Raw genomic sequence first — 13,760 nt, forward strand, 5'->3', positions numbered from 1 at the left:
TTTTCATGCCAAATACATTTGGAAGAAGTACCATTTTACAATTCACTGCACATGAATTAAATTCCTTATAACGTCAATTTACAACACTGAAGCTCAATTGTTTCACAAACTGGAGGCAAACAGATCCCACGAATATTTATAATCCAACTTCGTGATGTGTTACCCAAAACTGGATAGTACACGTCTCTTAACATTAATACCCATACCAGAGAAATGAATGTTTCATAAGTAGCCCCTAACAATCAATGAATTTCTTTGGTTAATTTCGCCAATTTAATTCATTCAGGGATATTTGTAGAAATAAGTACCATACAAATTACGCCAAAACAAACTTTATTAAATAAAAAATGGAATGAACAACCTTTCAATAAAAAAATAAAAACACATCAAATGACAATTTTATAACTTCACAAGCAAAATTGGAAAAAATTCCATCTTGTCAAACTTAGTACTCTTCTGCTCCTTCACCTTCCCCTTCAACAGAATCCATACCAACTTCCTCATAATCCTTTTCGAGAGCAGCCAGATCTTCACGAGCTTCTGAAAACTCTCCTTCCTCCATACCCTCACCGACATACCAGTGGACAAACGCTCTCTTGGCATACATCAAATCAAATTTGTGGTCAAGACGAGCCCAGGCCTCTGCAATTGCAGTTGTGTTTGACAGCATGCAAACAGCACGCTGAACCTTGGCAAGATCACCACCAGGTACCACAGTAGGAGGTTGGTAATTTATTCCCACCTGTAACAAGTAACAAAGGTTTAGTAAATATACACAATATTTCTGTTCTGTCCCAAAAAAACATTCAATTAGCAGCTAAATCACAGATAGTAGTATAACCACACATACCTTGAAGCCAGTTGGACACCAATCCACAAACTGGATGGTTCGCTTTGTCTTAATTGTTGCAATGGCAGCATTTACATCCTTCGGCACAACATCTCCTCTGTACAGCATACAACATGCCATGTACTTTCCGTGTCTTGGATCACATTTCACCATCTGGTTGGCAGGTTCGAAACAAGCATTGGTTATTTCTGCCACAGAAAGTTGCTCATGGTAAGCCTTTTCTGCAGAGATTACAGGAGCATAGGTAACAAGTGGGAAATGGATACGAGGGTAGGGAACCAAGTTGGTCTGGAATTCTGTCAGGTCCACATTAAGAGCTCCATCAAAGCGAAGAGATGCCGTGATTGAGGATACAATCTGGCCAATCAGCCTGTTCAGATTGGTGTAAGTCGGCCGTTCAATGTCCAAGTTTCGGCGGCAAATGTCATAGATAGCTTCATTATCACACATGAAAGCACAGTCTGAATGTTCCAAAGTGGTGTGGGTGGTAAGGATGGAGTTGTATGGCTCCACAACTGCTGTTGAGACCTGAAAATTAAAGGTAGGCCCTAATTCTTTAGTTACAGAAAGCAGCACACACAATTTACCTTCAAACGTATCTGAATGGCAACATTAAGGGTTTGAGGAAACATTCTTACCTGAGGAGCTGGGTAAATAGCAAATTCCAGTTTGCTCTTTTTGCCATAATCGACAGATAGACGTTCCATCAAAAGTGACGTAAAGCCTGAACCAGTACCACCCCCAAAGGAATGAAAGATCAAGAATCCTTGAAGCCCAGTACACTGGTCGGCAAGCTTGCGAATTCGATCCAGCACAAGATCCACTATTTCCTTTCCAATTGTATAGTGACCACGAGCATAGTTATTTGCAGCATCTTCCTTGCCTGTAATCAATTGTTCCGGGTGGAACAGCTGTCTGTAGGTGCCTGTACGCACCTCATCTGCAAAGGAAGAACGCACAATTTCAGGTAAGAAAGAAAATTAACCTGCCACTAAATATTTTAAAGTGCATATGGTTCTGTACGTACCAACAACCGTCGGTTCCAAATCCACAAACACCGCACGTGGTACATGTTTCCCAGCACCAGTTTCGCTAAAAAATGTATTGAAGCTGTCATCGCCGCCTCCAATAGTCTTGTCTGAGGGCATCTGCCCATCGGGCTGGATGCCATGTTCCAGGCAATAAAGTTCCCAGCAAGCGTTACCAATCTGGGTTCCCGCTTGACCAACATGGATTGAAATACATTCACGCTGAAACAAAGTAGAATGAAGACGGTAGGTTAGCTATAGTGCCAAGAGCGCCGTAGAAAACCAAAAAATTGTATGCTTATTTTTAAACACTGAAATAGTAGCCAGAAACTTTTGTATCAACGTATCCGGCTGAAGTTTAATCCGCGCAACGATCACTTGATAGAAGATGGGTCATTACTAAATGAAAGCTCTAAACCACTAAGCTTTAACTTCCAAACAATACCGAATTCAACTACGAAATACATTGTAACGTCAAAAAATTTTCGTCGAAATTCAGTGTTCGTAAGACTTGAGTAATCAATCTTCATTGAATAAAAAAGTAATGTTTCAAAGTCGCTAAAACGGATATTTGTCTTCAAAAATGCCTGATATATCTTCGTATTGCAATAATAATTACACTTTAAAATTTCCATTTCGTACAATCGACCGATCATTTGAAATATGGCAGCCACCCGGCAGTATGCCCCGCCCAAATTCGTAATTTCAAATTCAGAAAATAACACAAACTCCTTTTGCTTAACGTTAAACGAATATCTACTCTCACTGCTGAGGGAAATAAATTTATCTGATCAATAATGTTCTTACCAGCAGACAGTCTGAATACTGTAACGTCGAGTTACATGCCCTACGGAACGACACACAAAATCTAAATCATGTAATTGCACCGTCTACTTCGGACAGTTTGGTTGAAGTTAATATGATCAACGCTTCACCATAACTCACCATTTTACTATCTCTCGCTACTATTGCACAGTAGAAAGTGAAAACGAAACTGCAACCTTTCGCCTCGACTGAACAGTGCGAAGACGTCCCGCGCCGAGGGTAAATTGACGGTTGGAACGTCAGAATTCACATTCCACCGACCTCAACAAGAGCGATATATCGATAGCAGTATGTATAATTCGTCGCTCTCTTCGACCACGCGCGCACAGACACAAACACACAGACACACACACACACACACACACACACACACACACACATATATATATATATATATATATATATATATATATGTGTGTGTGTGTTTTTGTGTGTCTTTAAGTTATTAAATACATTTTAAGAGGTATATATATATATATATGTGTGTGTGTGTGTGTGTGTGGTGTGTGTGTGTGTGTGTGTGTGTGTGTGTGTGTGTTTTTGTGTGTCTGTGTGATATCTCTATACAAGATGTAGCCTCTTTAAGTTATTAAATACATTTTAAGAGGTTTTTCCATGCTTCTCTGTCCCTCTGTCCGCTGCTGTCTTCTGCCAGTTGAGGCCTGCAGCTTTCCTGAGCTCCTTTTCCCAGCGATCAGGTGGTCTCCCTGGTGGTCTTCCTTTTTCTCTGGAATCCACACAAAAACTGATTTTGTCCATCTTAAATCCTTCGTTCGTGCTAAATGTCTTGCCCACTGCCATTTTAGAAACTTAACCTGTTCTACAATATCTTTTACTCCTCTGAGCAGTTCTAAGTTTCCTTTTGAAAAATTCATTTAAAGTCAAAGTTTCACACCCGTACATTAAAACCGTTAGGACACACTGATCAAACACTGTCTTCTTTAAGTTGACTGGCATGTTAGATTTGAAAACTGTTGCATTCCTTCCGTAAGCCCTCCAACCCACTTTAATTGGACGAAAAATTTCGGGTTTCAAATCCCCTTTTGTGTCAATTAATTGCCCAAGATAAACGTATTCTGCAACATTGCTTAGGATGTTGCCGTTCAGTGTTATTTGTCCTGCAGCTACCCACTTATTATGCATACCCTTAGTTTTAGAGTGATTTATTTTAAGTCTTTTATAGAGGACTGCATTTCCATCTTACTGTTAGCTACAAACGCCATAGTGTCAGGAAATCTCAGGCTGGTGAGCCTTTTACCATTTATCCTTATTCCTCTATTGTTCCAAATAATTTTGGACATAGCCATCTGGAGAACTGCTATAAATAACTTCGGGGATGTAGGATCGCCCTGCTTTTTTCCTTTTCCAATGGGAAATTCGTACTTCCTTTTCCCTATGTTGATATATGCTACAGACATGTCATAAATATTGCACAATATGTTTATATATTTTGTTTCCACTCCTTGTTTGGCCAGTCCTTGTATGACTGCAGTGTGACTGACAGAATCAAATGCTTTTTCGAAGTCAATGAAGGCTATGCGTAGTGGCATTTCATACTCATTGGCTCGACTAGTTGTCTCACGCAGTGTGTTTATATGGTCAGTTGTACCATTCCGGAATCTAGCTTGTTCTATGGGCTGTGCAGTCTCCACTACCATTTTAATGCGACATATCAGGACTTTAGTGAACACTTTATATATAACAGAAAGTAAGCTAATGGGGTAGTAGTTCTTCAGATCGTGAATACTTCCCTTATTATGTAGTAAGATTATGTTTGCTTTGTTCCAGCAGGTTGGGATGCTGCCATTCTGCATACACGAAGTAAAGACTTTAGCTGGATGTATTTCTGTTTCCTCCCCTTTAGCTTCAGTATGTCAATTGTCAGATCATCTAGACCCCTGCTTTGCCATTCTGCCTCTCATTTATAGCTTTTCGTATTTCCTCGGGGAGGATTTTGGGGACTTCATCATCATCTGCGTAATGTTCTGCTGATGACAGTGATGGTATAAACAATCAACCTTTCTAGCAAACAAAAAAAATTGTTTTAGAGATCTCAGTTCTTTTTGGATTTTCCATTTCTCTCACATTGGTCAAATGTAAAAATTCGCTAAATATTCCATTGTCCTTGAATCTAGATATAACTCATCTGAAAAACTTCCAGCAGCAACAAGAAAAGGAAAACTGACTTCATTTCTGTTAGTTTCTTGTAAATTAGTAGCTATGTTTATGGAACTGTTACTTTTAGGTTTTCGCCTTGTGCCCTAATATGATCTTGTTTCTAAAATATGTAACAGAGCAGTTAAAACAGGAAAGAGTTGTGCCTTTGCTTAAGAAGAAATAGAAAATTACCAGCCCATTTTCCAGCTGTCACCATTCTCAAAAATAATAGAAGGAATTATGAAAGACAGATTAATGAATTACCTGAATAAATTCAATCTTTTAAGCGAATCACAGTTAAATTCCAAAGTGGCAAAAATACGGACTCAGCCCAGACATAGTAGAATTCACAAAAGTTGTACTTGATGCTCTTGATAAAGATGAATGTGTCCCAGTCATATTTTTGGATCTTTCTAACACCTTTGATACAGTCACTCACAAGATTCTATTAAATAAATTAGAAGCATTAGGAATAAGTGGGGTAGCTAATGACTGGTTTCGATCATACCTAGCAGATACGGTACAAAGAGTAGAGATAACACATACTTCAACTAGGTCTAAACATTTGTAAAACACTTATCAGAACCAAAATACGTTAATACAGGGGTTCTGCAAGGTAGAATATTAGAACCGATACTATTCCTGATATACATCAATGACTTTCCCAGTAGTGTTACTCACGATGAAAAAATTCTCTTCGCTGATGACAGCAATTTTATAGTCACTGAGAAAACAAGAGAACTCCTTGCAGAGAAAGCAAATGAAACTCTCAAGTAAGTTTATGATTGGTCAATAACCAATAAAGTGTCACTGAACACAAAGAAAATTAATGACATGAATTTCAGTTTGAAGAGGAAAAATGACAATGTTAAATTAAATGTACATGGCACATCTATAGACTGTGTAACAATTGCAAAATTTCTAGGAATGAATATTGATTCTCAGTTGAAGTGGTGTGAATACACAAAGGTACTTGCCAACAGAATGTCATCAGCATGTTATGCCCTCGGAATCCTATCAAGAATGAGTAACATGCAGTGTCTTTTAGTTACATATTATTCATATGTTGGTCGGTTGGTTGGTTTGGGGAAGGAGACCAGACAGCGTGGTCATCGGTCTCATCGGATTAGGGAAGGATGGGGAAGGAAGTCGGCCGTGCCCTTTCAGAGGAACCATCCCGGCATTGGCCTGGAGTGATTTTAGGGAAATCACGGAAAACCTAAATCAGGATGGCCGGACGCGGGTTTGAACCGTCGTCCTCCCGAATGCGAGTCCAGTGTCTAACCACTGCGCCACCTCGCTCGGTTATTCATATGTACACTCAGTTCTTAGCTATGGCATTCTTTTTTGGAAGAACAAACGAACAAAATATGAACACAATTTTCAAACTCCAGAAAAGAGCCTTAAGAATAATAACCAAAAATACTAGTCAAGCTCATTGTAAAGATCTGTTCAAAACACTGGGGATTATAACTGCTCCAAGTAAATACATTTACCAGTCAGTTCCCTTGGTAGAGAATCCAATCGCCCTTGATTGCGGGGCAGACGTGGCGAACTCGATCCCTCAAGCGGCGGAGTACTCCAGCGTAAAAGTCACCTGTGACAGTCTGTCCTCGAGCAACGAACTCCTTGTGAATCACTCCTTCAACATAAAAATACAATCAGCGTACACTTCACGCACGACTTGCACATGCGATGTTTCTTGGGCTTCGGCAAGGAAGCAGTGTGCCATTCTGAGCTTCGACGCTTCGACTCAGGGTCGTACTTGTAGACCCAGGTCTCATCACCAGTAACCACTATCTCCAGGAGGTTAGGATCAACATTCAACTGTTGGAGGATTTCCTGGCAAACAGTCATGTCCCGTTTCTTCTGATCCACCGACAAAACTTTTGGCACCACTTTGGCACACACTCTTCGCATCACCAAATTCTCCATCACAATCCTCCACACCATACTCTGACTGAGTCCCAGTTCATCGGCAATTAATCTAGTACTAAGACGATGGTCATTGTTTAAAAGTTCCTGCACTCTCTCCACATTTTGATCTGTTTGGCTCGATGATGCCTCCCCCCCCCCCCCCCCCCAGAGTGGTCGTGGTCTTCAGCATCCCGCGGCCATCATTGAAATGTTTGTGCCACATGAAAACCATTGTACAGGACATGGCTTCTTCCTTAAAGGCCTCTTGAATCATAACAATATTTCCGTGGCAGTTTTGTTCAGTAGCATGCAAAACTTAATCGCGTAACGCTGCTCCAAGTGGTGCTCCATTTTCGCCTCTCCCACTTTTCGACCGAGGGTCAATGACACGCACTCATGCTGCAAGCAGTGTGCACTCTCTGGGGTTCTGGAGGCAACTGCCGCAGTGTCAGTTCGTTCCTTAAGACCCTGCACTACTTCCACCACTTAGCGGAACCAGTCTGCACGTGCTCTCCTGCTCATAAATGAATCAGTCTTGAAACTTCTGAATCACACCTTGCATTATACCATAACCACCATTGCAGGTAAGATACTGATCAATGATAAAAAGCAGAGAGAAACACAGATAACAAAGCAAAGAAAAGTATGAAAGCATAATTATTAAATTCTTCATACTTCAGACAAAAACTGTAGTGGCACTTTGTTTTGTGTCTGTTACCTACTGCGATAGCAGTGCAGCAAACGGCCAGCAAGTGACACTTTTGAAGACAATATCGGATGAGTACGAATATCACAGTCTAACATATCAGTCACGACACTCCATCTCTTTTTTGCTACCCACAGCGATAGCAGTGCCACAAGCGACAAGCAAGCGGTATTTCTAAATGTGACGAGTGCGAATATTAACGTTTATATTGATTTGTAACCTAGTTCTTGCAGGTTGTAGTGCCACACAAATCGACAATAACTAAAAAATGCACCATATTTATGATTATTTAGTTTTCTACAACTCCTGAGAGACATGAAATGGTGCATTACAGAACAGTTTATTTACAATTCTCTAGTAACGTACAAACATCTATTGAATAATTTAATTTTCCTTTAATAACTGAAAACACCTAGTAAACACTAGAAGACCTGACCTTTTGTAGAAAGATGTCATATATCTACCCAACAAAGCGCAGTTTTGTTCGCTACATGTTCAGCCAAATCAGTGAGAAACCAGTATGGAATGGAATACATAAAGTTTTAAACTTCCCCAACAAGCCAGCGCAACTGTAGCTTTCGGGAAAATCATATAGATGTGATAATAAAACGTCAGAACCAATAAAACTATTTCCTCAATGTAAAAAATAACAGACCTGTGTCTTGTTTCCCAAAAATTTTTGAAAGAATAATATACAAAAGACTTTTTAACAAAAGTGGAATATTTGCCAATGAACAAAATGCTTTTAGAAGAAACAGAACGACTGAAACTACTATATATGATCTCATAAACCTTGTTATAAATTCTATTGCTCGTAATGAAGTTGACTGTGGATTGTTTTTAGATTTAACTAAGGCATTTTATGTTGCTGATAATAAAGTTTTGCATGATAAACTATACTGCTGTGGAGTCAGTGGCACTGCTCAGATATGGTTGAAATAATAGTTATTTGAGATACCAGAAAGTATAAATAGTTCATTAAGGTGAATCGTACTTTTCTGGGTATGAGAAAGTTGGTCATGGAGTACCCCAAGGGTTGGTGTTGAGCTCTAAGCACTATGGGACTTAACATCTGAGGTCATCAGTCCCCTAGACTTAGAACTACTTAAACCTAACTAACCTAAGGACATTGCGCACATCCATGCCAGAGGCAGGATTCGAACCTGCGACCGTAGCAGCAGCGCGGTTCCCCTACTGAAGCGCCAAGAACCGCTCGGCCACAGCGGCCGGCTGGTGTTGGGTTTGCTGTTGTTCTTGACATTTATAAATGACTTACCAAGTTATTTAACATAAGCTGATGATTTAGAGTTTGCTGACGCTACTAGTCTCAGAAATTGTCTGGCTTACATAACAAAATAGAAATAAAAACAAAAGAAGTAGTTAAATGGATTAGAACTAACAGTCTATTTGTTAATGACAAGAAAACATTATGGGTGAATTTCATTTATTACCAAATAAAGCAATCTCTGATATAAGAGCGATGTTAGGCAAACAGAGAATGCTATAAATTTCAAATACTAAATTTTTAGAAATTTGGTTGGATGAGCATCTAGAATGGGATAAACATATAGAATGGCTCAACAAAAAGTTAAGTAAATGCTGTTATGATTTAAGAATGTTCAAAAATTCCTGCAGTGAACAAACATTGATGAATGCCCCATGATGCATTCATCCATAGTCTACTGTGATATGATGTCTTACTTTGTGGTATTCCAAGACTATCAAAACACTCCTTTACTATTCAAAATCGAGCAATAAGACATATTCAACGAAATGAAAGTTACGACTCTTCCATCTATGTATACCTGTGAAAGTACATACGTTTCGAAATCCCATTCCCACTTCTTTGTTTGAACAGTGATTGCCATAACTACAAAACTAGACACAGAACTGACTTCCATAGAGAAGTACAAAAGAAACGCCAGTATAACAAAAATGATATATATTATTCCAAAATTCTTTTAGCGCCCTTCCCTTAATAATTACAAAGTTATCAAAGCTGCACATTTTTAAAAATGAGCTTAATAAAATGCTTATAAGTGAAACCTTTTACAGTATTGATGAGTACATGAAGAATAATGCTCGACTTTAATAGATCCAACATCAGTAGAAGTGCCAGCAATAGCAGTGGCACATGCAGTGGTACCATCAACACCAACAACCCCCATAGCAGAGGTACTAGGAGCACCAGTGTAATCAAGAACAACAGCAACAGTGAGTGTCAGTTTAAGCCCAAAGTAGTCTGCAACAAAGAAGAAGTATTTTTCTGCCCCCCACCCCCTAACAAAAGATCAAAGGTAACAACTTCAGTTCACGTGCAGTCTCACAGCAATGCTATAAATAAATCTGGACATTGAATTGTAACTGATGAAACAATGCCAGAATCTTCTCATGGGACTGTATTGATAGTATAAATAATTACTCTGCCACAAAAGTTTATTTTCATAATGTGTAGGGACTTAAGAATAAGCTAAACGAGTTAGAACTTTTAATTAGCATGGACAGTGGAGGATCAGACGCCCAAATACCATGTATACTTCGGAAATTTATGAGCTGTTACAGCTTCCATATGAAGGATACATCCCCAACTAGGTAATTAACCAAGGTGTAAGTGCCCTAGACGAAATAATTTGAAACATGGATTGTTCTGTTATCCCTATAAATCTGATATTTTCTGATTATAATGCACAATTCTGTCTTCTGCTCATTACAGTTTCCAAGAAAATGTGCCAAAAGATACCATATATGAATTATTTGATTCTACTCTACACCTGGTTAACAAGAAATCTCCAGCAATTGTGGTCTTTCTTATGCTTAAAAAGACTTTTAACAAGGTGAATTACAACATACTTTAGCAAAAGTTGGACTGGTATGGGATAAGGGGAACTACCTATGGCTGGATCAATAGTTGTATTAAAGACTGATCACAGTGTGTTCATATAAATAAATGAAATCAGTCAGGCATACTAAATGTGGTGCACTCATCCTGACAAGTCATAAAATACGGTGTGCCACAGGACTCAGTTTTAGATCCTTTTTTATTTCTTCCTTATATAAACATTCCTTTTTTATATACATATCCAGTGATGACACTTATGTCTACATCTCAATTAAAGCTTAATCTCTCCAGGCAGCAATCAACAGAAATACAGCCCAAATAGACTCATGGCTAACATCAGACAGCAGCTCAATACAAAAAAGACAGTATGGCTAACCTTTCACACCATTGAGAACAGAACTCAAATAGTAACATTAAGTGACAGAAAAGTTGAATTTGCCAATGAAACAATTTTCCTAGGGATCCAATCACATGGAAAAACCTCATTGACACAATGAGTTCCAGGCTAAGCAAGGTCTGTTCTGTGCTCCAAACAGCACATCGTCTTGTATGTATCATGCTCTTTTCCAGTCGGTACTAAGTTGCCCACTCAATTTTTGTGATCATAGTACCAAATCAGAGAAATTATTTAAACTGCAGAAAAAAAGCAATTAGAACACTCCCATACAATCATTAAAGGCAAACCTGTGAACTACTCTTTAAAAAATTAAACGTACTGCCTCTCCCTAGCCAATACATTTTTGAACTACTCTACTTTATTAAACAGAACATCAGTAGACTCGACCAGAACCTGGATAGTCTCCACCATCACACAAGGCTGAAGAGATTTTTCAGGTTAGTTCCCCATTCATCTAAACTATACAGTAACAGTATTAAATGTATGCGAATCAAACTTGATAACAATCTCCTGGAAGAAATGGAAATTATTCAAGAACCAACTAACTTTGAAAATTTTAAGCACACTGTTAGCAAAAAACTAATTTTTTTCAGTGTGATCCACCAACCAATGTGATGTAAACTAAGTGAACCAGTGCTATGTGTATATATGTTCTTTATTATGCTGTACACTTCTGTGTATTGAATGACTGACTAAGCATAGCCAAGCAAAGGCGATGATGAAATAAACTTGTATAAAGTATTCCTTATGCCTCAAGTAGACACTGTTATTGGTACAAATGCTTGAAACTATGTTATTTACTTAAAATCACTAAAATACAGATACAACCCCTTTCTGTGCCACAAACGTTAAATCCAATATTATTTGTAACTAAAAAAAGAATTGAATTAAAATATGAGCCTTACTTCATAATTGCAAAACATCTTCTTGTCTGTGTGAAATGTAGGTACTGTTATTAACACGACAGCTAATCGCAAATACGTAAACAAACCACTTTAAGGACATTACAGACTGTTTTTCGAAATATTGTAAGGTATGTCATTTAAAGTTAGATATGCTCTTTTAGATTTAGGTGAGGACAAACATTTTGAACTGTCCGCAGTTGAAATAATAGGACTTTGCATAGCAAAAAAATTAGTCATATTTGTGTGTACCACTCTCTCAGTGGAGACATTGATATATTCTTCTCAAAACTGAATCAAAGCTTAGACAAGGTTTCTGGACCAAAAGCAAATGTAATTATCTGTGGCGACTTAAACATTAATATGATGAAGCCTGATAAGGCTAGCAACATATATGTGAATATTCTAAGCTCATATGGAATATCCTCCCTTGTTAATTGTCCAACTAGAATAACGAAAGAATCTTCCTCATCTATAGATCATGTAGCTACAGATACTGATAGTAAAAAATGTCATATTGTTGTCCAAAACCTGGGCCTATCAGACCACCTCTGACAGATCTTAAAAACTAACATTCATGTAGAAACTCCTCCTAAACTGTGTACATACAAAAAAATGTTTTCCAAATCAGCCCTGTATCAGTTTAAATCCCAGCTAGAATATGAAGATTGGAGGGAAGTCTATGCAGAAACCAATGCAAATCAGAAATTTATCAAGTTCATGTCAATTTTTAAACTCAGATTTGAAGAGATGTTTCCCAAAACTCTTTATCAAATTAAAACTATAAAGAGAAATCAATGGGTGACTACAGGTATCAAAAAATCCTGAGAAACTCTTAGATATCTCAACTCCATAAAAAATAATCTATCTAACCCAGAAGTTCTGCAATTCTACAAAAAGTACAGGGAAATATACAGAAAGGTGTTGCTAGCCGCAAAAAAACTTTAAAACAACAAAATATTACTTGAAGTTGAAAACAAGAGCTAAGCAGCCTGGAACATCGTCAAACAGGAAACATCTAACACTGCTAAAAAGGACCTCAATTCACATATTAAAAACAAAGATGTACCAGTAGGTAACCCTAAAAAATTAGCTGATTTTGTAAACTCATATTTCAGTAGTATTGCAAAAAAATTACAGCAGAAATTTCCAGATAGATATGATTTACCTACTCAGAACCAGCCAACAAACTCAATGGTGCTCTTGCCAACTACAGAAAGGGAAATGGCACTAGTAGTACACCAACTAAAAAATAAAACTTTAGTAGGACTTGATGAAATACCAGTCTGCGTAATTAAAGAATGAATAGACTCCATAAAGGGCCCATTAACAGACATAATTAATGAATCTTTCGAATCTGGATACTTTCCGGAGTACCTAAAACAAGCAAAAGTTATACCTATCCTTTAAAACGGAGATGTGGAAAATGTAGAGAACTACAGGCCGATTTCTATACTGTGTATCATTTCTAAAATAATAGAAATACTAGTCAAAAAGAGACTGCTAAATTACCTGAATAAATATAACCTTCTTTCCAATGACCAATTTGGTTTTAGGCCCGGAAAAGGCACACAATCTGCTATAGCACAGTTCACTAAAGTAATTTTAGAAGCGCTGGACAAATGTGAAAATGTAAGTGGTATCTTTTTAGACTTGTCCAAGGTCTTTGATACAGTTGACCACAAAATCTTACTTCATAAATTAGGACAAATAGGAATAAGAGGTGTGACAAAGAAGTGGTTCAAATCATACTTGGAAAACAGAGTTCAACGAGTTGAGATATCACAAGTTTCAAACAATTCCCTTATAAAACACCTGTCTGACCCAGAAAATGTGAATATAGGCGTCCCACAGGGAAGTGTATTAGGCCCAATATTGTTTCTTATATACATTAACGACTTCCCACAAAGTATCGGACATGGAGAAAAAATACTTTTTGCTGATGACAGGAACATAGTAATAACAGGTGAAAATCCAACACAACTGTCAGAAAGAGCAAACGAGGCTCTCAATGATGTTCACAACTGGTCATTAAAAAATAAAGTAACCCTAAATGCAAAGAAAACTAACTATATTAACTTCCAATTGAACAAAAAACGCAATGCCACTAGAATAAAAGTTAATAATAATGAATTAGAA

The 13,760-nt window shown here is 37.9% G+C and overlaps 1 protein-coding gene across 2 annotated transcripts in view; it reads right to left on the reverse strand.

Moving 5' to 3' along the window:
* Nucleotides 1-316: 316 nt before the first annotated feature.
* The window catches only part of LOC126092616 (tubulin alpha-1 chain-like), a 60,338-nt gene continuing 46,894 nt past the window's right edge, over nt 317-13,760 (reverse strand). Inside the window, exons 1-5 of one of the 2 annotated variants that reach the window (XM_049908341.1) lie at nt 2,824-2,971; nt 1,878-2,100; nt 1,489-1,790; nt 851-1,378; nt 317-742 (exon numbers count right to left, since the gene is read on the reverse strand). In XM_049908341.1, the coding sequence (XP_049764298.1) occupies nt 446-742; nt 851-1,378; nt 1,489-1,790; nt 1,878-2,100; nt 2,824-2,826 (1,353 nt within the window). In that variant the 5' untranslated portion in view covers nt 2,827-2,971 and the 3' untranslated portion in view covers nt 317-445. Of the gene's footprint in view, nt 743-850; nt 1,379-1,488; nt 1,791-1,877; nt 2,101-2,823; nt 2,972-13,760 lie in introns of those variants that run through there. The other variant, XM_049908334.1, reaches the window with a different exon arrangement.

This window comes from Schistocerca cancellata, chromosome 1 (assembly GCF_023864275.1).
Source record: "Schistocerca cancellata isolate TAMUIC-IGC-003103 chromosome 1, iqSchCanc2.1, whole genome shotgun sequence".
Taxonomy (NCBI): domain Eukaryota; kingdom Metazoa; phylum Arthropoda; class Insecta; order Orthoptera; family Acrididae; genus Schistocerca; species Schistocerca cancellata.